This window comes from Bos javanicus, chromosome 25, assembly GCF_032452875.1.
Source record: "Bos javanicus breed banteng chromosome 25, ARS-OSU_banteng_1.0, whole genome shotgun sequence".
Taxonomy (NCBI): Eukaryota; Metazoa; Chordata; class Mammalia; order Artiodactyla; family Bovidae; genus Bos; species Bos javanicus.
The window spans coordinates 3,048,763-3,072,434 of NC_083892.1; the positions used below are offsets into that span (position 1 = coordinate 3,048,763).

Below are 23,672 nucleotides of genomic sequence, written 5' to 3' on the forward strand. Positions count from 1 at the left end.
AGAAGGAAGGTGTTGGATACAAGTAACAGTAATAAAAACTACAGCTGTCTTATCTGTTAATGTATGATATTTTCAAAAATCATTGTTTAAAAAAAGAGACTGCAACATTTTAAACTCAGGTAACAGAAAAAGCTGTAAAACAGACGAAAACACCCATGCAAATATAAGTTAAACAAGATATAATACAAGTTTGGAAAAGAGCTAATACCCAGTGCTGGAGAAGATGCTTTGCTATAGGTGGTTTCGTTCCCAGCTAATGGAAATATAAATTGCTCAAGCCTTTTTGGACAGTAATTTGGCAACATCAGGTAACATTTTAAATATGCACACGCTGTGAACCATCAATTCTAAAATTCTAATTCTGTAATTCTAAATAAATGCCATGCATGGTCACAAAGATTAAATACTCGCCCATTCTAAATAGCACCGTAATGACCAGAGCAAAAAAAAAAAAAAATACCACCAAAACAACCCAAAACCCGCCAATCAAACCAAACCCTCGGAAATCATCTTTATAACGTCCGCCAACAGCACAACGTTAAGTAAACGATGATACGTAGTCCGTAACACAGAATACTACGCGGCCTTGTAAAGTCGTAAACTGATACATACAAACAGAAAACATGTGTAAGCCATCCTGGAGCTTAAAAAAAAAATCTGTAGCACAAAGCATAAACGGTTTAGGCCTTTTTACGTAAAAATCGTTAGATGTGTGTATTTATACGTGTGTAACTGTTTGTGTGCAGAACCAGGAAGGAACGCCAAGACGTTCACCCGCCGTGACTTCCGAGTGGGGAGTGAGAGAAGGGACTGCGGTCATGGGTTTTTTTCCAACATTGATTTGAGCACCTCCCAATTTCAAGCCCTGGGTTACAGAGGTCAACAACCCCAGAGTCCGGGGCTGCGCGAGGGCCCGGGGCCGGTTTTCTGGTTCGCCGCCGCGCGCCGGGCCGAGCGGGCCCTCAGGTGTGTCGATGGGACAAGGGGCCATTCCACTTGGGGGAGGGGAGGAACCGAGCGCAGCCAAGGGTCTGAGGTAACCCCCGAGTGAAGCCCGCTGCCAGCGCACACGCGCCCTTTGGTTTCAACTCCCCGAACCTGCCGGCGGCCTCTCCGCCTCAACCCGGCCTGACCAGCCTCTACTGTAGGCAGTCACGCGGGCACGGGCTCAACCCCGTCACCTCCGGAGAAACCCGCAGCTCGGGCCGAGTCAGGTGCCCCCAGGACGCACCGAGCGCTCAGCGTTCGCCGCGCGCTGGGAGCATAAGCCTCACAGAACCTCCCGCGCCGCATGAGGGAGAGCCGCCACCGCGCGTCCCACAGAGAATAGGGGCTGTGGGGACCCGGAGGCTCCGCGGGTCCCCGCCCCGGCTCACCTCCCACCCGCCCTTGTCCGGTCGCCCTCACCTCCGCAGGCAGCCGCCAGCGCCGGCGCCCGGAGGCGGCGGCCCCACAGCAGCAGCTTCCGCAGCTCCCGAGCCATGTCGTTCCTCCGGCGTCCCGGACAGCCACGCGCGCCGGGGGCGGGGGCGGGGCGGGGCTTTCTCCGGGCGCGGCGCGGTGACGTCACGGCGCGCGCCCGGGTGCCCGTCCGCCGTCTGCGCCGGCGGGTGGGCGGGACCCTCTGTGGTCGGGCGCGGCCGGCCCGCGCGGGGACAGTCGGGCCTGGGGGCGGGACCCCCACGACCTTGTGTCGCGTTGTCAAGGGCGACGGCCGTTCGCGCGGGGCCGCCCGGGCAATAGCCCGCAACTGGGCTTCCGTATGTGCGTCCCAGAAACCGGGTGCAGATATTCGCACCCTCCGCGAACAGCGTGAAAAAGCGGCTCCGCGGCAGAAGCAGCTAACATCTTCGGGGTCTTTGTCCCCGGCCTCTGGTCCAGACTGCTGGAAGTCAGTCTCTTCCAACCAAGTCAGGCCAGATAGCTAAAAAGTGTGAAAAAGGAGAATTTCGGGCTTGGCTTGCTTACACCAAAACTCTGGAGCCAAGGCCCACCAGCAAAACTGGGCTTATGCATTCATTCCAATTCTCTTGCCCTCCTGGAGGTGAATTTGGTTGCGGATTCGGACCGTCAACGTCACAGAGCTCCAAGCCACGTAAAACGCAGATTTCTCTGGCAACGCCTGAAGTGGGGCTCAGGCGGCCCCCTGATGACTGAGGTACACTGAAGACTGGCTGCCACAAACGAGTGGTAAATAACTGCACAGAAACGAGTTGAGATTGTGACAGGATCTGCAAAGGACAGGAGCTGGGAGAGTGTCCTCCAGTGGGGCCTGGACGTAGCTGAGGCCGTGCGGGAGGGGATGTGACGGGGAATACTTAACACGAGGAAGGTGTCAAGCATGATTGCCAAGTTCCAGGCTTAAGCAGCTGAGAAGGGGAACCTTGAAGAGGTAGGCCCATCTGGATGGAAGAGCCGGAGGTTGCTCACCTGGAGACTCCAGCAGCCTCCTCACTGACACCGCCGCCCCGCCCCTCCCCCCCCCCCCCGCCCCCATTCTCTGCACAGCCACTGATGGTAGACTCCTCAGTCAGGGCACTCCAAGGATTTCCCTGCACATAATCAATTCCAAAATCCTCCCTCAGCCTCAGTCCTGCATAACCTGACCCCTGCCTGATCCCTCCCTCGCTACACTCCAGACACACAGCTAGTCCCAGACATAGGGTTCCCAGGAAGTCACTGAACGGAGGGGTCTCAGCCTCACATTTCATGTGTTGTTCACTCCACTCAGGCAACCATCTCTGGTAAGTGCTGACACATTGGTCGATGGGGCAATAGATCTAGCCTGGGGAGCCCTCTTATTACAGAAAGAGGAAGTGGTATTTAGCAAAGGGAGGAGGGAAACCTAGGCTTCAGTTGGTGGTGGGGATGGGGTGGGGGGGGTGGGCCGGCCTCTGCCAAGACAGGCGGGACCCAGGGCAAAGTTATTGGGTTCCAGACACACCTACCAGGCCCCTCTGTCCTCTCTTGGCCTGTGGCCTTCAGAGACATACCCTTAGTCACAGATCTTTGTGATACTGAGTCCTCTGGTAACCCAGGGAACTGTGGCTTTTTAAAGTGCCCAGGGATCCAAGCCAGTCTTGAGGAGGTCATGATCAGATTTCAGGCACTACGCAAATAAGAAAAGTGGAAGAAGGAAAAGAATGAGTAGAGGCAGAGGTACTTGAGTTGAATTGATGGAGACCGGTGGGGAGTCGCTTGGGGAGAGCAGAGAGAGAAATGGAGGGAGTGGTAGGCAGAGGGAGACCCCTCGATCTCTCTATCATTGTGGCCACTGTGAGGCTGCTCACTCCTTTCACAGAAGTCACTGCCTTCTCCTAGGGGTAAGCTGAGGGCCATGAAAAATGCCCACTGCATTTTTATTCAATACAATAGCCAGAAGGTGAGAGCAACCCAAGTGTCCATTGATTGATGAATGGGTAAACAAAATATGCTCTATACGTACAGTGGAATATTATTCAGACAAGAAGGAAATTCTGACATACGCTCCCATCCATCAGTAAGAATCAAGATGCTAGCAAGATCCCGGATAATTTATCTGCACGCACGTTAAGCTTGAGATGGAAGCACTGTCCCTCGGGACACACGGCACTAGAGGATCGCGTGTTTCCTCAACAGTGGAACGGCCTGCGATCCTCGACCTGACGGAGAGACCAGCTGGACCCATCTTTGAACCTTGCCTCACTTGTCGCTGCTCAGGAGCCAATCAATAAACATTTCCTGAGTGGACAGACCCGGTGCTTCTCTGAACATCAGCTGGAGGCAGCAGGCGTGCTCATTCCCAGGGGAAAGGGTCTGCGGCTCGATGCCACCCACTGCCCGCTTCCCACATGAGGACCCCTCCTCCTCGCCCAGGAAACCACAGCTCAGAACTCAAGTATCTGGAGGGCGGGGAACAGTGAGAAGCAGCCCCCCAGGAACCCGATAGTCCCCTGTGCTCTCGAGGGTGGAGACCTGACTCTCACGGGTGATCCCGTTTCTGGTGGCTGAGCTCCTGTCAGCTCTGAGTGCCTCCTGACTGGCCCCCTGGGCCCCCCTGCTCTTTTCTCTACATCTCTTGGCTTTGGGAGCACAGCTGCGGTGCTGGCATCTGATCCCCAGGACTCTCCCTCTCTGTGCAGTGGCATGAGGCAGCCCTCTTCTGTGGCCTTACCCCTAGTCTTCTGTGGCCCCAACCCTGTGCCCAGGTGTGAGGGGAGCCTGCATGGGCTCAGAAAGGACCCCACAGGCCCCTTGCCATCCTTTCCGGGAGTATCCTCTCTCTGGACAGTTTCCTGAATGACTTGTGGGACGCAGGGCCCTCACCTCACTTGCAACATTCCCTAAATATGACCCCCTTCCTCGAGGACCCTTTATTGGATCCATATCATCAATCTGCTTATATATCACCACTATAAAAAGTTTACAAGCCATGGGGACCCATGATCAGACATTAAACCCCTTTCCACACCTAAGCGCTCTCTAGGCATCAGGTGGGAGGTGGGTCAGGGGTCATCTACACCGGGAGCTGGAAGCTGTGGCTACTCTCATTGACTGACACTGTCATCCTTTCTTCTCTGGTGCCAAAGTAGCCACATGGTCCTTTGTGAGGACCTGTGACCACCTACCACTGTCAGTGATGCTCAAGAGGCTATGCTGTACCACAGTGCCCGTCTCGCCAGGGTACCCCAGAGCTCACAGCGAACCTGTGGAATAGAAGCCGTGCGGGGCGGAGGTGGGGGAGGGGATGGTCATAGGACTATTCTCAAGGCTGGAGGAAAAGCTCCTTTCCAGCACAAGGCGCGAGTCTGACTGGGGCCCACGTCCGCCCTGGGTGCTCATGAATTCAGGCCAGATGCTGCCTCTGTTCTCCCACCTTACAGAGGGGTGGACACACATCTGAACAGCACTTGTTACCTAGTGTTGCTACTTTTCACAAGGCTGGGAAGGCAGAGGGGCTTGCTCACGGCCAAGGGAACTCCCACCCCGAGGTCTCTTCCTGATCCCGACACCTGAACCGCTTCCTCGGGGTGTTCTGTCAGTGCCCTTTGAATCCTTCAATTTAGTGAAGTAATTTCAGTCATGATATAGTCACTGGATCCAAGTCCATCCTCTATATAGAGGCAAGAGCTCCTTGAAGGCACCACTTGCACCACCAGCTCCTTGTCAGTTTCTCAGCCTTGTCTGTGTCAGCCTGGGTGCTACTCAGGTAAGTATCTAACGACCGACGGTTCCCATGCTCTTGACTTTGAGTAACACAGTGTGGCTTCGTGATCCCAGGTGGATGCTGACCCCAGCCCCACCCGCTCCTGCATATACACAGCGTCTACTTCCCAACACTGGCCTTGGGTCAAGGGCTTCCTGGCTGCCCCCCATACTCGGTTTTGCTTCTTCAGGGTAGCTTTCTTTGGCCATGCTGCACAGCTTGCAGTTTCTTAGCTCTAACCAGGGATCAAATGTATGCCCCCTGCAGCGGACATGGGGAGCCCTAACCACTGACCAGGTAATTGCCAAAAGTAGCTTATTTTCTCACATAGTTCTAAAAGCATATTTTGGCTCAAATAAAATTTTTGGTTCCACTTAACAGCAATCAAAAGAAAGTTACATGTCTTCAGACTGAGATATTAGAAGGCTTTTCACCTTTTGTTACCCAGATATTGCAGCCAACTCCTCTTTTTAACAAGCTAAATTCTCAAAAACAAACACATGACTAGACAAAATCAACTGAACCCCTATATCTTATGACTTGGCTGCTAAGCTAATTCTCAGGGTCATTAGCCAACTGGAACCATCTTTGAATCCAAGCAGTTTTACCAGCTTTTATTATAAACACCAGCACATTTCAAGTTTCCTCTTTTTGATTACAAATATAGGGCTTTTATCTTCTTTTAAGTAGACAGCACGTGAGATACCGTGTCAGGGCTTTCCGGCTCACACAGAAACTTCCTTGTGCCAAGTGCCGGGTTAGCATCCGGACCACACCCTTGGCCGCATCCTTTGGCAACAAGATTGCATGGGACTTCCAAGAGGATGAGGTCAGTACAGAACTTTGGACTCCAGGATGACCTAAAAGAGACTCCCCACTGGCCAGATTAAAGGGCTGTGCATCTGGAGTGTGGGCCTGAAGCTGCTTCTCCAGGGCCCAGAAGGCCCACACTTCTTGTGTGAACACAGACAGCCCAGGGTGCTCTCATTGCTGTAGAAGGCTGTAGAACCAAGGAGAGGGGCTGGAGCAGGGATGGCATGTGGCCTTGGGTCTGGCCTTGTTTCTCTCTGGCGATGGGTGGGGCTGGATGGTGGAGAAGATGGTAGTCTGAAGACTTACCTGACTAGATGTACAATATTAGAACAAGATTCAAAGCTGTGTCACAACTCAGTTCTTAAGAGAGTTTCCTCAAATTTACACTCTCAACTCACATTATTTTGGAAATATTTCTATGAATTCAGGGCCAAAAGGAGAGCTATTTGGGCCATGATTTCCAAGTTGAACATCACGACCCTAGACCTAGACCCCCATGGTTGGGGGCTGAGGGAATGGGAGGCAGGGCGGGACTACACAGACCAGAGAAGGCACTTCAGCTCTCCTGCTGGTGGTCCTCTTCTGAGATGTCATTTCTACAGTGCTCAGGACCTTGCGTGTCACCCCCTCAGTAAGGACCCCTGGAACCGGAGCAGAGATAGGGGAAGGACCGGGTGGTGGCCAAGTGCAAGCGTCGCTCGAAGCTGGAGGCCTCCTCTCATCACGGTGGGGCTGGCATTCAGTGCTCTGCGCCGTGCCCCCAGCGGCCCCCAGAGCAGCCCCTCATGTGGGCAAGGGTGGGCCGGCGCCCCGTCTGCCCAGCCCAGCCCAGGGGGCCGTGATGGCATCCTCCCTTGCTAAGCCAGGGTGAGGGGCGGGCCGCAGACTCCTCCAGTCCCCAGGACACCCTCTGCAGGAGCTCAGGGACTGGCAGGTAGGAACTGGGGTGTGGTGGGGGTGGGGGTGGCTAGGACGGGGAGTGGACGGGAGACAAAGTGCTGCTTCAGGCCCACTGGTGCCCCCAGCTCTGGCTGGGGCTCTTCTGTTGGCAGCCAAGCAGGACCTGCGCGGCCCCAGCCGAGCCCAGCTGCTCCCCCAACAGCCGGCAGGACCACAGCCCCCGCCTCTCCTCCGTGAGCAAACAGAACCATGTCTTACAAAGAACAGACTCCAAAAATATATATAAATAAATAAAAACCTTAAACATTCTTACAGGAATCTTAAAGAACAGAATACATGTTAAAAACTTCAGTAATTTATATCAATTTTAAGCGGTACTTTATATACAATGGGGGGAAAAAAAACACATGCATAGTCCAAATACAATGTTGAAAACAGCATTTTCATAACAAAAGACCCCGAACACGAAGTGTTAATACCATGTACATGAATTCAAGGACCACCCTTCTTTTTGTCTGTTGCACACAGTTTATTTAACAATATGATATAAGAAATGAGTTGGTGCTTTACCATTCTATACAGTGATTGGATCTTCTTGAATTTTCTTATTTATAGTAATTATAGCGCTTGCATGATTTACACGAGAATTGCTTTTCCTCATTTCAAGTTTCACATAGAAGAAAGAAAAGAATGCTTCTTCTCTATTAACATTAGCATGGTCTAAGAGAGTGATCATCCCTATTTTTTGTCTAAAACCAGTTTTATCAGAGAAACAAAGCAACAATTTCTACATCTGCAAGACAAGAGTTTGGCTTAAGCCAGTATGTATAGATAGACGTGTGTGTGGGTGTGTACGTGTGTGCACGCAGGAGCCAATCCCTAGCGTCCAGGGTAATACTTGGAGACGCCCACAGAGTTCACTATAGAAAAAATCTTCCCGCAACGTCTGAAAGTTACCGGGATACATTATAAGCTTGCATTATTTCAGGAATCAGTTTCTGAATATTATTTTTTTTCTTCTCACTTTTAAACATAAATGTTTAAAGTCTTGAAAATACAAATAAAAAATATGAATATAATGAACTTGTTTTTCCCGTTAAAAAAAGGCATGAGTCACCAGCAATGACGACAAAAGAATCCAAACAAAACCCCCCTCCCCCCAAAACAAAAAACAAAAACGAAAAAACAAAAACAAAAAGAGAGAGAAGAGAGAGAGAGACCAGATATTTAAATCAACTGGTTTTTAACAAAAAAATATATTCTTTGTATTGTTTCTTTAAACAGCAATCTACCCTTCCATGGCTTGGAAGTAGCAGTTCCATCTAGGAATAAAAAGAGCCCAGATGCCTGGATTTCAGTACAAAAGGTCCAAGAACATGAAAGGGGAAAAAAAAGTGATGCTCTCACAATGCTACAAACCCTCCACAAACTTTTCTAGGGTGTCTCCCGTGGTGTCGCCGACCAGGGACAGCTCACTGGACAACGCACTCCGGTTAGGGGTGTTCAGCTGCGGGAGCATTGCACTCTGTTCGGGGTTCCCCAAGTGTCCCTGATCTATGGAGCTGGCCATGGTGACTGCGAGTCCTGGGTGGGGGGAACCAGTCTGGGGCGAGACGTGGTGCGGTGAAGGCTGGGGCTGTATCCGTGGCGACGGGCTGGAATGTGGAGGCTGGGACTGGGGCCGCGGAGACTGGACAGGGGCCGGAGACCGCACCTGGCTACTGAGGGATGTGGCCATCTGCTGGCCGGGGAGGTGCGAGGCCTGAGGCTGTCCTGAGAGCATGTGCTGCTGGGGGCTCATGGGGTTCGGCTGGCCCGGGGACCCCATCTGCTGCTTCATCTGCTGCTGCTGCAGAATCCGCTGCTGCAGGGCCTGCTGGATGTTGGGGGTGCTGTCTGCGCCCAGCCCGGGCTGCCCCATCTGGCCGAGCTGCCCCATCTGAGCCGCCATCGGGCCCATGGCGCTGCCCTGCATGGGGAGGTGCTGCTGCATCCGCTGCTGCGGCATGGCAGGGGGGTAGCCCGCGGGGCCTGGGGGCTGCTGGAACTGGCTGTGCCCTGCCATGCCCCCGGCCATGCCGGCGCTGCCCTGCTGCTGCTGCTGTTGCTGCTGCTGTTGCTGCTGCTGCTGCTGCAGGAGCTGCCTCCTCAGCATCTCTCGGTACTGCGGGTTCATACTCGCCATGCTGGGGTTGTGGCCCGGGTTCATGATGTTCAGGGCTTGGCCCTGGGGGTTCAGGCCACCCATGGCCTGCTGCTGCGGAGGCACGCCAGGCCGCGGCCCGCTGGCTTGCATGGCATTCAGGTTCTGCAGGCCGGGCTGCTGGTGCAGGCCGGGCTGGGCCTGGAGGCCAGGCTGTGGCTGCAGGCCGGGCTGGCTGGCCACATACTTGGCCGTGCGCTGTTTGATGAAAGCTGCCATCAGCTGAGGGTTGGACTTGAGGATGTTGAGCACCTGCTGCTGCTGCTGCGGGGAGCTGGGCGACTTCAGGGTCCGCAGCAGGTCCTGGAGGGCGCCGGGCGAGATGCTCCGGGGCGGCTGCACACCGGACATCCGGGGCCCGGCCACGGCTGGCTGGGCCTGCATGGACATCACGGGCCGGGGCATGCCCGGCATCGGCTGCTGCTGGGGGATGGGCGCCTGCTGCCACTGCCCGGCTGGCAGGGTGGGCACGACGGGCCCGCTGACCTGGCCGGGCCGGGGAACGTTCAGGCCCACGGGGGCCATCTGGCTCACCGGGGTCACCATGCCCGTGCGCCCCGGGGGCATGCCGTTGTTGATGTTCACCCGGTACAGGTGCTGCTGCTGCTGGGCCTCCCGCTCGATCTGCCGGGCCGCCTCCACCGCCGCGGGTGGGGGCTGGGCGGGGGGCGGCGGGGCGGGCACCTGGTTGGTGGGCTTCCCGGTGGACACCGTCGTGGGTGGCTGAGTCCGGGCCACGCTGGGGAAGCCGGCTGGTGACATGCTCACAGGCGAGGGCTGGGGCTGGGCGGGGGGCTGCGGCGTCTGGGGAGTGCTGGGCTGCTGCGTGGGGGTCCCGGGCGGCGCTGAGGTAGGGGAAGGCAGGCTCTGCTGAGGCACGTTGCGGGTGTTCATGGTGGCCATCCGCCGGCGCATGAGCTGGGCCTGCTGCAGGCGGTGCTGGATCTGCTGCTGGCGGAGCTTGTGTTTGATGTTGAGGCAGAAGGGCACGGGGCACTTGTTTTCTTGGCAGTGTTTGGCGTGGTAGCAGCAGAGGGCAATGAGCTGCTTGCACACCGGGCAGCCGCCGTTGGTCTTGCGCTTGCAGCCCTTGGTGTGCTGCACCACCCGCTTCATCTTCTGGCAGGACGGCAGTGAGCAGTTGGCGTTGCGGCACTGGCAGGCGTGCACCAGCGACTGGATGCAGCGCTGGATGCTCAGGCGCCGCGACTCCTGGGGGCTCTTGGACTGCGGCTCGCCCTGGCTGCCGCCCTCGTCGTCGAGGCCCAGCCCCCACTTCACCATCTTGTGGGTGTGGCTCTTCGTGTTGTAGCAGTTGATGCAGAGGTCGTAGTCCTGCGGGCGAGGACAGGGGACAAGTCAGCACGCAGCCACAACCAGCAGCCCTGGCACCCAGTCCCTCAATGAGAGGCTCAAAGATGCCGAACACGTCTGCTCCCCAGAGCCTCCCTCCTGGGAACACCTGCACCCCAGAAAGCTCCGGAGGCCACTGCCCCAGCCACTCTCTCTTCTGGCGGTCCCTGTGCCTCTCCCGAGCTGCTGGCCCATGCCGTGGGGGAGTCCCTGAGTGCCTCTGAGGTGTCCCTAGAGCTCTGCAGGGCAGCTCAGGGGCACTGGGGCTGAAGCCTCCACAAAGGGAAGGCTCCCGGCATCCTCGGCCTCCTGGCAAGGGCAGAGCTGGGGCCACCGCAAGTGTAACCAGGACCCACTGTGCTCTCCTGTCTGGGTCCCCGCCCTGCACCAAGAGGCCTGCTCACGTCCGAGACACTGGGCTGGTGCTAATGAAACGGAGAGTAAAATAACGTGGTGCCCTGTGAGCGTCTCCTCACCCTGGAAAGGTCAGCACAAACACAGTCTCCCAGGGAAGCTCACCAACTGCCCCCTACCCCAGGACGTGTGGCCTGGACTAGGCCCCAGGCCGAACCCTGAAGGGACCCTGGCACGGGCACACGGCAGGAACCTCTCCACATCCAGGCCTCTCGTATGAACCCAAATCAACCTCAAAACCAATGGACCGGTGCACAGATAAGCCTTCTTCACCTGGTCCTTCTCTCCCTGGAGAAGTTAACTACAAGTCCCATGCAGCACACATGCGCAGCCCGGGAGCACTCACCTCGCACACGGTGCAGTGCCAGCGCGTCTCCACGTGGTGCTTGCACTCGTTGCAGGTGTAGACGAAGCGGTCCTGACCCTGGGTGTGCAGCTCCACCAGCATGCACAGCGTGGACCACTTGGAGCGCCGCAAGGAGGAAAACTCCCAGTGCTTGTCCCGGGCCAGCGTAAGGAAGGCATCCCGCCCATCCATGAGGTCACAGCTGAGCAGGGGGTCAGGGTCGACGATGGGGGGCAGCGTATGGATGACGGGCCCAGCATGGAGGTGGATCACAAAGAAGACCTGGGGGTGCAGGGAGGAGCCACGTCAGCCCCGTGAAGGGAAGGACCAAGCCCGCCTCCTGACGTCGCCGGGGCTGAGCGCGGCTGTGAGCAGCGCCTGGTGTTGCCTGGCGGGGGCTCCCCGTTAGGTGCCCAGCCGCCCCACCCTGCTTGCCCCCACCTCTTTGTGCTTCTCCATGGTGGCGTAGAGTTTCTGGGACAGGTCGTTGGACACGTTGGGCATACTGGGCTTCTTCTTGTTGGTGCGGCTGATGCTGCTTTTATTCTTGTTGGTTTTCTTATTGTTCTTTTTCTTGGCGTTCTTGCTGTCGCCCTGGCTGCCCTGCAACAAGACGCATGGCTGTCGGCCCCACCCTGCCCCTTGCACCATGCTCAGTAGGCACCAGGCCACCAGCTCCTGGTCATGGGGGCTCCAGGGAGCCAGGGTGAGGCAGGTGACCACCAAGAGGACTGCAACCTGCCTGCTCACAGGCCATGAACACTGCTGCCTTCAGAGCTAAGTGCTGAGAGGAAGGTGATGTGGCTGGATGTGGACCCAGTGGGCATGGTGCTGACCAGTGCAGCCTCCCAGCACCTCCAGCCCCAAATCACCCGATCTTCCAGGCCCACAGGTTCTGCCTCCAGGGAGGCCCGGCAAAATTTTGGCAGGCCAAGGACAATGAGCACAGCCCCTTGGGGCCCACCTGTGACATGAGAGCTCATCACATCCTCACCCAGGCATTCTCCATTCTGGAAGGGGCTGGGGTGGCTGTGTTCCAAAGAGGACACGCCCTAAAGCACCCAAGGCGGCAGAAGCAGCCTGCAGACATGAACCCCCAGCCCAGGGCTCCAGATGCAGCTCCTCAAGCTGCCCTAGGCCCCCCAGAGTCCCAGAGCTGCGCAGTCAGCAACCAGCAGCCTCTCGAGATGAGTGGGTCCACAGCCAGTTCATGGTCATCCCCCAGGGGTGCTCCCTGTCCACCTCCCCTCAGAGAGGCTGCAACACCGACTCTGAGGCCCAGACCTAGCAGGCGGCCTTCAAACAGAACTGTCCTTACACGCCCTAAATTTAGGGTTGTTAGTCTTGAAAAACATCCTACGCTTCTCACCGCTGACGGCTTCGCGTCCAACTAAACCACCATCAGCTCTTACTTGAGCATCTCAAACACGACACATCGGCTCAGACTCTGACACCTTCCTCCCCCTGCTGGAGGCCCTTCCCCTGGATCTCTTGGGCTCCTCTCCCTAGACAGTCTCTGCTCATGTACCACCTCCCCAGATGAGGCTCCCTGAAAGCCCGCATCCACCTTCCCTGTGTCTCCTCCACCACCTCAGGGTGCACTACGCATGCGCCTGTTCTCCTGCTTCTCTCACTAGTTCCCACTGTAGTCCTCAGGATGGGGCCTGTACACAGCGGGGGCTTAGAGTGACCCGAGCGAGGGCACAAACACACAAGTGCCCAGTGGAGAGCAGGGCGCAGTCTATAACAGAGCAAGTGCATGAGGCCTGCAAATATGAGCCTCCTCCTCAAGTCAGTGTTAAAGTGAACGGACTGCTTCCTGACCACAACTCCCGTCTGCACCTCTGCCCATCTCTCCCGGGCTCCCTGCAGGATGCTCTCCTCTCATCTTTCCAGGTTTCAGACCTGGGCGTCCTGCCCAGAGAAGCCAGAGCGAGGCCCCCCGTCCACCTAGGAGGTCATGCGTCTCCGTGGAGCTGGGCACCGTGGCTGGGCTGCGGCCCAGGTCCAGGCCCAGGCCGGCCCCGCGGTGGGTGATCACGCGGTGAGGCTGTGCGGAAACACCACCGTGGACGAGGCTGGCCCCCTGCTGAGGACCTGGCCGCTGAAGCGCAGCCTCAGCGCGCGGCCGGTGTTACCTCTGTGGTCTCGCTGGCCGCGGTACTCTCCTCCTTCTTCCTCTCTTCCTCCTCCTGCTCCAGCTCCTTAATGCTCTCCTCCAGCACGTTAGGCCAGAAGTCCCCCTCAAAGTAGGGCAGCTCCTTGGCGCTGGTGAGCCTGTCTTCATTTGCTTGTTTCAAAATGTCCTAGAGAATGACCAAGTGCAGCGGTGAGACTAGGGGGCCTGGGCGACATTCTGAGGAGGAGGGGGCTCTGGGCCACGATGCAGGGGAAGGACCGCACGGCCTCAGAGGCCGTGTCACCTCTGTTCTCAAGCTGCCATCTGTGAGTCTCCACAGATGGCAGAGAAGTTGCCTCTAAGTTTATGCCTTTAAAACTTTTTTAATTTTTGCTTTACATTTCTCCTAAAGTGGCTATTAATTCTAACCCATGTGAGCAGAGAGAAAGACATGTGAAGACGCCCTGCCCCCTCCCCAGGCACGCGCACCTTGTAGTCATGGATGATGCGCTCGGCGAAGGCCTTGTCCAGCATCTTCTTATACCACTCTTGCAGGCGCTTCGGCTTGGGGATTTTTTGATCAGGGGGGTGGCAGTGGAAGATGTAGTCATCTCCTTCACTCGGGGGACAGGCCCAGATGTGCCCTGTCACATACCTGCAGGACACACACAACTCAGATGGAAGCAGGGAGCAAAACCATCCCTGCCTTCAGGAGTAACGGTGAGGCACAGGCACCAAAGCAGGGACAGAAGTAACTACACAGGAAAACAACACAAAGGAGATCAGCTGAGGACAGGGGTCCAACAGGGATGAACAGCAAATGGCCACAGGGCCCTCATGGGAGTGGCAGTGCGGCGTGAGAGCATTCTCAAACTGTTGGGGTGACGGCTGCATCGCTTGCTGAGATTACTAGAGATCACTGAAGTGTACAAGTGAAATAGGTGAATTGTATGATATGTAAAATATGCCTCAACAAAGTGTTAAAAACAGGCTAGAATGCGAGAACACAGAAGGCAGGGAAAGCCCCAGCCCCACATGGCTCAAGACGATGTCAGGAAGGGTTGTCTCTGAATATAAGGACACCAAAACAAAAACACAGAAAACGTTAAAAAAAAAAAAAAAGTTATTTCACAAAATAAATGCCACAGTGAAAATTAAAGACAGAGTTTTATTAGTTCTGGATAATCTGAATTCAACTCACCCCAATTTCTTCACATACTCTAAATATCCAATAAGGATCTCATGGTAAACGGCTGTTCGGAGGCATCGGGGTCGGAAGAAATGAATACTGTCCAGATAAGATATGTACACACGCCTGGGGGGTGGGCAGGGAGAAATTAATCGAAGTTCAGGTTATCTCCCAAAGGTGAAACCAAACACCAGCATCCAAAGAAAGCTCTAGAAATAAACTGCTCTGATAGCATCTACACTGGCCACAAACAAGACATGAGAAAATCACCACCAGCAACCTCTGCTACCAATCGACAATGGAATCCAATCTCACCCCTGAACTAGGCAGCAATATCATCTCTCACCGTGACAATGACAGGGAGAGACCAGGGCCACTAGGAAGAGCCACTTCTGATTCCCATCCACCCAGATTCCTGATTGAACAGGAAGTAACTCTTGGCAGAGGTGAGATGTTTTCACAGGTCCATCAATGAGCACTCAGGCCCAGGCAGCAGTCCCCACCCCTTCTCCATAAGTTCACCTGCCCCAGGTGGGACAGGGGCCACAGCAAGATCAGGGTCAGAACCCATGTACTCAACACACAACAGTCATCAAAACCCTTCCCTTCTCACTGGCTTAGGGGAAAACCAAACTGACTTGTTTGGTTGCTGGAGCGGTTCCCCAGGATGTTTAGAGCCCTGGTCACCGACACAGCACAAGGCGTGTGCGCATCAGGAGGCTGAGGGTTACCTTGTGTTTGGCGGGGGGCAGTCCGAGCCGTACTCCTGGACATGCATCCCAAAGAAGCACACGTCCACCCCGTCAATCTCCTCAAAGGCAAAGAGTGCTTTGGTTCTGTATGGGAAAGACTCCGACATCTCCCCAGAATCCACGAACCTGGAACAAAGAGCCTTCTGTTTGCATGCATCACCGTTTACACAGACAAGACTCGCTGTTCTGACCCGTGTGGCGCAGGTGAAACGCAGGTGGGGTCGCCCCCTTGGACCACTGGCCCAGGCACTTCAGAGCTGCAACCCCATTCTCTGTGACAGCCTCACTCGGACAGGGATTCCCCCTTCCCTGAAGAGTGTGGGATGCTGAGAGAAGGGTGGCTACATGCTAATTGATGAAAAGCTCTCAAATTATGCTTGCCAGACTCTAAAGCCTTGCCAGAAAGTGGGGCTCTGGTTAACCAGGCAGGGTGCCCACTGGGACAACATCTGCACACGAACCGTGACTTCATCCCTGGCTTGACCTCCACTGTCTTGTCTGAGCTGGCCACCACACGGACAAACACCTCCCCAGCTTCAGGGTGATTCTGTCGCCGCAAAAACTTGTTGACTCGGTCTTCCAGGTGGTTTCCCAACCGTGTGGTCTGTAGTCCTGCAAAATCCAGAAGAGGCAAGGAGAGGGCTTAGGAAGGGCCGAGGCTATAGAATCCACGTTTTCTTTCCAGGTAGTCTGATATTTTAAGGACTGACATTCTCCAAATACAGAAAGGATCTCATGAGATCCTATGAGGTGAGCATTTTACGAGAGAAAAGTGAACCCTGAAGTCTTAGGCATTCCACACACTGGAAACTGCTCTCAAAAGTCCCAAATTTCCATCTTTTTCCAACTCTAAGGGGCAGAAGAGCCACAAAGGTGGACCCAAATCTGAAAGAAGATGGGCTCCAGAGTTAAGCAGAGGAGCAGGCATGAGGGGGCTACACAGGGTCCACCTGCCTCCTGCCCCACGTGCCCAGATCCTGGTGACACCAGGCTCTGCCCTGGCTGTGCCCACATGGCTGCTCGGGGTCTTGGCTGTGCCGAGGCTGGTTCCCACTCTGGAAGAACTCTTAACAGAAACAGGAAGCCTGATGCTGCTCTCCCTGGAAGGCAGGCTGGCATGAATGCCCCTTCCTGCCCAGCTCCAAGGGGCGTCCTGCTGCTGAATCTAAGATGACCGAGCCAGTCCAGTCCTGCGAGGGCTCCAAACCTGGGCAGCAGGAGCCGCTGCCCCAGGATGCAGACTGGCCAGGCCCCTTTCCTGGTGGGCTCCATTCCCCATCCCTCCTGTACCCTCCCTCTCCCAGGAGCGGCCCCTGTGATAGGAGTTACACAGCACGTAACTACACATACAGTTCACGGCAGAAAAAAGCTGTGCATGTGCAGAAAGAAAAACTAGAAGGGAAAACTGCAAAAAGGTCGACAGTGACTGCATAAAGATGGCTTGAATTTATATTTATAATTACATGGCTTGATTCCTTACTGAGGTTAAGAAATACCTGCAAAATTTAGACTTTTTAAGTTCAGTCTCTCTGCAATAAACACACCAATGGTGGAGTTTTTGGGTATATAAGTTGTACCTCAATGAAAGTGATTTAAAGGAAAAAAATTTAATAATGGCAATGAAATAAAAACCCCATTGAAAGTATAAACTTCTGCACCCCCACTCCCGTGACCACCCATGGCTTCTCAGCCATCCTGAGAAACAAGGAATCAGGTGCAAAGGGCTCACACAACCACCTCATCTATCTTTGTGAAGACCCTGAAGAAAACCCTCTTGTTCTCACCCCCAAGTGCTCCCACGCACATGGGCACTGAGCAGGTTTTGTTCCCTCAGGAGGTGGCTTCCAGTCCACAAGGGAGGACAGCTGAGACGGCCACCCAGCCCTGCCACAGGGACCACCACCCCTTCCCTCATGAAATCGCGGCTACACGCACCATGACTTCCCGACAATGCACAGGAGTAAATCCCCAAATATTCCTGTGGGAGACGTGGGTCAAAGTGGAACTGCTGAGTCTGAAAACGGACATTTTAAACTGTACCCCATCATGCATATGCCTGTCCGCAGCACGTGATGGAGGCCTCATATTCCCCTTTATGTGATCAAACCCTTCAGCCTGTGCTTTCTGACCTCCGGGCTGCATCTTTCTTAGGAAGGATTTCCATAAACAAACACAGTAAGAACACTCTGACACTGACCTCCAAAACACTTGGCGTTGTTACTTTTTGCCCTTTTAACCAGCCAAGTAGAGAAAGGTAGGGAGGTGGTTTTGGTCAGTTGTTAGCATCACGGGCTGACCAGCAGCTGGAAGGTATTTTCAATGCAGTTGTCCCACTGCGTCCATGGGGGGCTGATGGGTTCCGGGAGTCCCACAGACACCAAAACTCAAAAACACTCAAGTTCCTTACATAAAATGGGGCAGGACAGACAGCCCCTGCACCAAGTCAGTGCAGACACCCAGGAGGCAACTTTTCTCTTGTGACTGACAGATGCTTGCAGAGATGATGCTAATTCGTGCTCAAATCAAAAACCAAGGGGAGATGCTGCACTTTTAAGGTCCTTTTCTGTAAGTCAATGTTCTACACCTTTAAAGGTCCACATACTCTCTGCCATTCGCTGGACTCTAGAGTGGGGGTGGGGGCTGGACCAGCTCTCAGGTTCTCCTGTCCCACCTCATCCCTCCACCGCTCTATCTTCAGGCTGCAAGTGCTCTTCTGTTGAGAACTAGCTTTCCTAGCAATTTGTTTTGGTCAGTGAGGCTCTGGCCCAGGAAAGTGATTCTAAGTTGCTGACTACTTTAGTGACATCACTCGGAATGAATCCTTTAAAGCAGGAGTCCTCACCTGCACCCCCTGCCCAGGACATCTGGTAACGTACGGAGACATTTCTCATGGCCACTGTTCATGGGGGGTGGGGGAGGGGAAGCAGTGGCATTTAGTGGGCAGCTGCTGCTGAATCCACCTACAGTGCAGGAGACCCAGGTTTGATTCGTGGTTCAGGAAGATCCTCTGGAGGAGGGAATGGCTACCCACTCTGTTATTCTTACCTGGAGAATCCCATGGACACAGGACCCTGGTGGGCTACGATTCATGGGGTTGCAAAGAGTCGGAGACGACTAAGGGACTAAGCACACTGCTACTAAAATTCTACAAAGGCTAGCCCCCATAACAAAGATTTTTCTGGCCCAAATGTCAGTACAGAAACCCCAATCTAAAGAAAGCTATTACAACAGCTGGTGATTTTATCAATATTTCAAAAGGCTTGACAAGAGTTTAAGTGACAGGATAGCTGGACTTTGGTAATGACACAGTCTGAACTTGAGTCAACACCGATCTGGAGAGCTTCCGAAAGGCTTCCTCCTTGCCTGCCACCCCTCTCTCCTGCCCACTGACCCCCGCAACATCCCATCTCTCTTCTACTCTCGTCAGCCCGGCTCTGGCCGAGGACCCCGAGCAGTGTGCTGCTAGCTGCGGGTCCTGCTGGAGAGAAGCGAGAGCAGCCAGGAGTCTGGGGGCGGGTTGGGCTCTGAAGGCACTGCTGCAGCGGCTTTTCTTTCCTCCCTTTTAAAATGAATTACTTTTTTAAGTTTCACTGGATCTCCGTTGCTGCATGCAGGCGTTCTCTAGCTGTGCCGTGTGGTGGTTACTCTTGAGTTGCGGCGTGAGAGCTTCTCATCGTGGTGGCTTCTCTCGTTGTAGAGCACGGGCTCTGGGGAGTGCCGGCTTCAGCAGCTGCAGCGTGCGGGCTCAGTAACTGGCTCCCAGGCTCCAGAGCGCAAGCTCAGTAGTGACACCCAGGCTTAGGTGCCCCAAGGTGTGTTGGATTTTCCCAGACAGGGATTGAACCCATTTCCCCTGCACTGGCAGGTGGATTCTTATCCACTGGGCCACGAGGGAAGTCCTTCAGGGACTTTTCCTATTCAGGTTTGCTGCTGACTCAGCAGAGGATGGTTGGGAATGTCAAGCTACAGAAGGTGGCCCCGGCACTTGAGAGCCGAGCTAACGAAGATGACACACCGTACCCTTAGGACAGTTTACTCCTGTAGCGACACGGTGCTCCACGCAGACACCAGTGCAGCAGCGACACACCCACGCAGCCCTTGGGCAGACCAGGCTCCGGCCGGTCCTGGTGATGTTGGCTGATTTCCAAGGGTCCCAGAGGGTCACCCTTCACAACAGCGGGGTCCACACCTACTGATGGGCATACAGACACCCGCACGTGTACCCGGGGCTGAGTGTACCCGTCACCAAAGGATGTGTGTCCGTGCATTACTTCCAAGTTTCCTGAGAAGGATCTGATGACATTTTCTCAGAATTCACAAAGTGTACTATATAACTTTCTAAAGTTTCTAAACTTTCATCTAAAACAGTCTGATCATAAAGCTGACTTTCACATAAAGATTAAGCTAAATGACTCTCTTCAAGGGTAAGATGAGAAAAATACAAGTATTAGAAAACAAAGCCACAGATAAAGACCCGGGACAAGCAAGCCCTGAAGCCATGTGTTAGAGGAACCAAAGGAAGATTGGGAAGATGTACAGACCAGGAAACAGAAACCCTTCCATGACTTACTCTTAGCACTGAATTTGTTTTCTTTTCGAGTTCTGCCCGTTTTCTTCAAGCAGTTGTCACATACAAAACTGCAAAAAAATAATGGGTGTGATCAGATTATATAAAACAGTATATGTTGCCAAACTAGTGAAATGCAGCATTAAAATACTTTGCTGGCAATTTACATCACATCATTATACAAAAGTGAAGAGGCAGACTGCTTTGATTCTACAATTCCCAAAGCGGGCAAACACTTAAGACTTAAATTTAGAACCAACTGCCATCCCTCTAATTGCCGGATCCTTGCTGGCGACAACGAGAGGCACAGCAGCCGCCAGTGCCCTCCCCTCCACTCTGTGCAGACTGCTCTCCCTTTCCTGGAGTCTCAGGAAATCACCAGGAAGTTACTCACCCTGAGGGCCAGATGATGTCGTAGTGGAGAACACAAATCTGATGCATCTTCCGGCCACACTCCTTGCAGTCAACAAAACTAGAAGACAAAGAAGTGCCCTGTCACACGCAGAACTGCACAGTGGACCTGAGTGCTGTGCTCACACCTTGTCGCCATGAAGACTTCAAGACTCCTCAGCATTCACGTGTCTCTTGACTGACTCGGCCATATTTGAAACACGCATCAGTAGGATGTGTTCTACAGGAAGAGCTGACTTTCTCCCCTTCTTTGTACCAATGCCTCATTCCTCTCTTCTCCTCATCTCTTTTGTAACCAGAAATGAAAGTTTACTTCTAAAAACTGCTATGACAAAGGCCTATCTTACAGGTCACATTTTCAAGACCAGTGCTTGCTCCAGACGACTACAAATGCCTAAACGGACTTCAACAGCAGAAAACAATGCTGTCAGTGTTACAAGCTCTTGTTCTTCGCCTCGCACAGGAAATGTCTGCTCTGAGTCAGTCGCCAGGGTGGGAAATGATGGCCTTTGTTCAAGGAAACACTGCAGAGGTTGGGATTCACCTCATCGCCTGCCTTCCTCACAGCTTCTGCATGGCTCACCCGGACCCTATCTCCTCACCTAGTAATCTTCATCGTCAAACATGCTTAAAGGTCAAGGCCTGTTTCTTCAGCCATGCCCTTAAGGCTGCCACGACTTACACCCTGTGGAGGCTGAAGGGCCCAGCGAGCACCGCACTTCTGCAGGCCGTCTGGGGCCCTGGCTCCTCCTCTCAGCCTAGGTGCTGGGCCCTGAGACCTGAGGCACGCTCTCACACCACGGCTCGGGTCCTGGCCCGGGCCCACCCTTTGCCCCTGCTGAGAACGAGCCTTCGACCACAGATCGAACCTAACCCAGCTTCTCTGTCCCTGCTCTGCTGAAGGAAAACTGGACACCCACAGGCAAAGCGGGCAGCACGGCAGCGGCCTCATCCGCCGTCCTCGAGCGCTCTCTCCCGGGCTGCCCTCCTCCCACTCTATGTGGTCCTTTAAAACCTCTGCAGCCACACCAAGTCAGGCGCCAGGGAACCCAGCACCCCTGCCTCCTCGTGCCGGGGGCCCCACCCGCGCTCACCTGCACCACTGCTGGTGCTCCAGGCCCCTTCACTGCTCTGTGTCTGCAACGATCTGCCCACCCCCACCCACGCCCCCTCCAGGTGAGCACCACCTTCTCCAGGATGCCACTCTGCCTGGGCTAGGGCCCCTCCCTCTGGACACCTTACTGGCTCCTGCTGCCTGTGCTACCATCCGTCTGTCTGTCCTACTAGAAGACACACAGCTGCAGGCCAGGCCCCCTTTATCCATCTGTGTCTTCCCCACTGTCTGGTACCTACTACCTCAACATAAAGTATTCTGCAATTGGAAAGTTAATATAGTAACTAACACAACATTGGAAATCAACTATACTCCAATATAAAGTAAACATTTTCCACAAAGAGACTGGAAGCCAGCTCTTCATGCACCAGGCGCTCTCCGAACTGTTCATCGTGCCCTCCCTCACTGCTCCCCTCTCAACCCCCGCCAGCATGGCTGGCAGGAGAGACTGAAGCAGCTCTGACACAGTGAAGTCTGTGCTCTCCGCTGGAAGCTGAGCCTAGGGAGGGCAGGACCTGCTTCTCAGCTCTGGACGCACCACGGCCACGTTTATCAGTTACCCATAGGGCTGCAGCCTCTGCTCACCAAGCAGCCCCGGACGGGCATTCACCACGGGGACAGAACAAGACAGGTGTCTCCACACACTGGGGTGCCCTCAGGACTTGGCTCTGGGGACCTGGGAGGTGCCACAGCACAGGAGGGGCTCTGAGGCCTCTTAAGGGGTTATTATAAAGCAAATTTTACACACTGAGTGTTCTCACTGATCACTGAACACAGCGACCTTTGGAAACATACCATACCAAAGATGGTGGCAAGCACAAGTGGGCTGGCCAAAAAGCTGTTTTGGATTTTTCTGTAACATCATGTGGAAAAACTGAACAAACTTTTTAGCCAATCCAACACAATACCGGGCTTCCCGTTATTTATTTTTTTACAATTGGTTTCTAAGAGTTTCTCTAAAAATTCCCTTTAAGTGCTACTAGGACCCCTTCACCAAATACTATCTTTAGTCTCTAAAGAATCACACTAAATGGCTTCTTAAAGACAATGATGACCAAGTTATTACAGAGGTTCTAACAGAACCAAAACATCCACCTACTCGTCTCACTGGTAAAATTCAGCAGCTGGACAGCATGTTACAGACACACATCTTTTGCGTGAGTTAAAAAATAATCCATATTTGAAGTAAATCCACACAGAAAGTTCCACCCAGGGCAATATGTTTATTTCCAGTGTCTTCTACAGCAACCCAATCACATGGAAGAACTTTCCCGATCTGAAAGTTAAAACCTAAAAGTCAGAAAGAAATAGCTGTATACTCACGGTTCAGGATCTAAGGTATCATTTTTCTTCTTTTCAAACTGATCCTTTGAAATTGTCCTTATTTGGGGGGGGGAAAGAGGAAAAATGTTAATTAACTAAATTTTATCTGTTGTGTATAAACTACAGGGTCTCTGGAATATTATCCTATAACTAGTTCTTCACATAAAAAGTAAATGATGGTCAGAACTCTCAAGTGGATGCAATGATGGCATGAACATATAAAATTTAATTCCACAGAAAGCACCACCATTTGTCTTCCTTCGAATATTTCCTCAAAATGCTCATCAACAGTTATTACAAGATTTAAGTAAGTAAGTTCAGTCAAAATGTGGTGGGAAAATTATGTTCCGACTCAAACCTGCTAATTTCCAAATGTATATGATAAATGGCTACTGAATCTGACCAAGACTGGTGTAACCAATTCTTCCAATTACAATGTTCCTTCAACATGTACTTGGGGATGTTTTACTTATTCTTTAAGGGCTGAGTGTTTCATTTCTATTGTCCTTTTGTTGTGATCAGTGTATATGTGAATTACTTGATTCGCAGAATTATACAATCCAATTATTAATCACACAATTGGACCAAAGAATCAAGATGACAGGGGTTAGAAAAAGAAATTGAGTAAGTAGAATTTCTGACATTTTGGTTTATATATTTTATGGGTGCCTATGGTCTGTTCTGCATTTGGATAGAGAGTAAATGTCACTGCAACAGCACTGGAAACTCTTTCACTGGGAAGCCCTTCTTGCCTGTGGGGGCAGCTGCACCAGCAGACTTCTCTGGGTGGCAGGGGTTAGGGCAGAGTCAGGAGAAGAGAGAGAGGCACAGTGCTGGCAGTCCTGGGTGGCTATGGTGGCTGGCAGGTCTTTAGGCCCCGTGACCATCCAATTTGAGGATTTGGTTCTGCTTTTTTTCTCACCACATTCTGGACATCTGTCTACTCCATCAGAGGATAAGCATCAGGCAGGAAATGGTGAACT

The 23,672-nt window shown here is 53.5% G+C and overlaps 2 protein-coding genes and 1 long non-coding RNA gene across 4 annotated transcripts in view; 1 reads left to right on the forward strand and 2 right to left on the reverse strand.

Moving 5' to 3' along the window:
- Nucleotides 1–1,499, reverse strand: part of TRAP1 (TNF receptor associated protein 1) — a 48,961-nt gene extending 47,462 nt beyond the window's left edge. Inside the window, exon 1 of the mRNA XM_061401014.1 lies at nt 1,408–1,499. Coding sequence (XP_061256998.1) covers nt 1,408–1,483 — 76 coding nt within the window. The 5' untranslated portion in view covers nt 1,484–1,499. The remainder of the gene's footprint in view (nt 1–1,407) is intronic.
- Nucleotides 1,500–1,923: 424 nt separating this feature from the next.
- LOC133238188 (uncharacterized) lies at nt 1,924–3,729 on the forward strand. 2 transcript variants are annotated; one of them, XR_009733453.1, is made up of 2 exons: nt 1,924–2,744; nt 3,448–3,729. It is a non-coding gene; the product is annotated as an uncharacterized LOC133238188 (long non-coding RNA). The 2 variants fall into 2 exon arrangements; XR_009733454.1 differs by having other exon boundaries at nt 3,501–3,729.
- Nucleotides 3,730–7,237: 3,508 nt separating this feature from the next.
- Nucleotides 7,238–23,672, reverse strand: part of CREBBP (CREB binding protein) — a 119,134-nt gene continuing 102,699 nt past the window's right edge. Inside the window, exons 21-31 of the mRNA XM_061401010.1 lie at nt 22,690–22,746; nt 20,236–20,313; nt 19,845–19,912; nt 15,736–15,886; nt 15,254–15,400; nt 14,535–14,648; nt 13,823–13,988; nt 13,353–13,520; nt 11,656–11,817; nt 11,215–11,496; nt 7,238–10,436 (exon numbers count right to left, since the gene is read on the reverse strand). Coding sequence (XP_061256994.1) covers nt 8,310–10,436; nt 11,215–11,496; nt 11,656–11,817; nt 13,353–13,520; nt 13,823–13,988; nt 14,535–14,648; nt 15,254–15,400; nt 15,736–15,886; nt 19,845–19,912; nt 20,236–20,313; nt 22,690–22,746 — 3,520 coding nt within the window. The 3' untranslated portion in view covers nt 7,238–8,309. The remainder of the gene's footprint in view (nt 10,437–11,214; nt 11,497–11,655; nt 11,818–13,352; nt 13,521–13,822; nt 13,989–14,534; nt 14,649–15,253; nt 15,401–15,735; nt 15,887–19,844; nt 19,913–20,235; nt 20,314–22,689; nt 22,747–23,672) is intronic.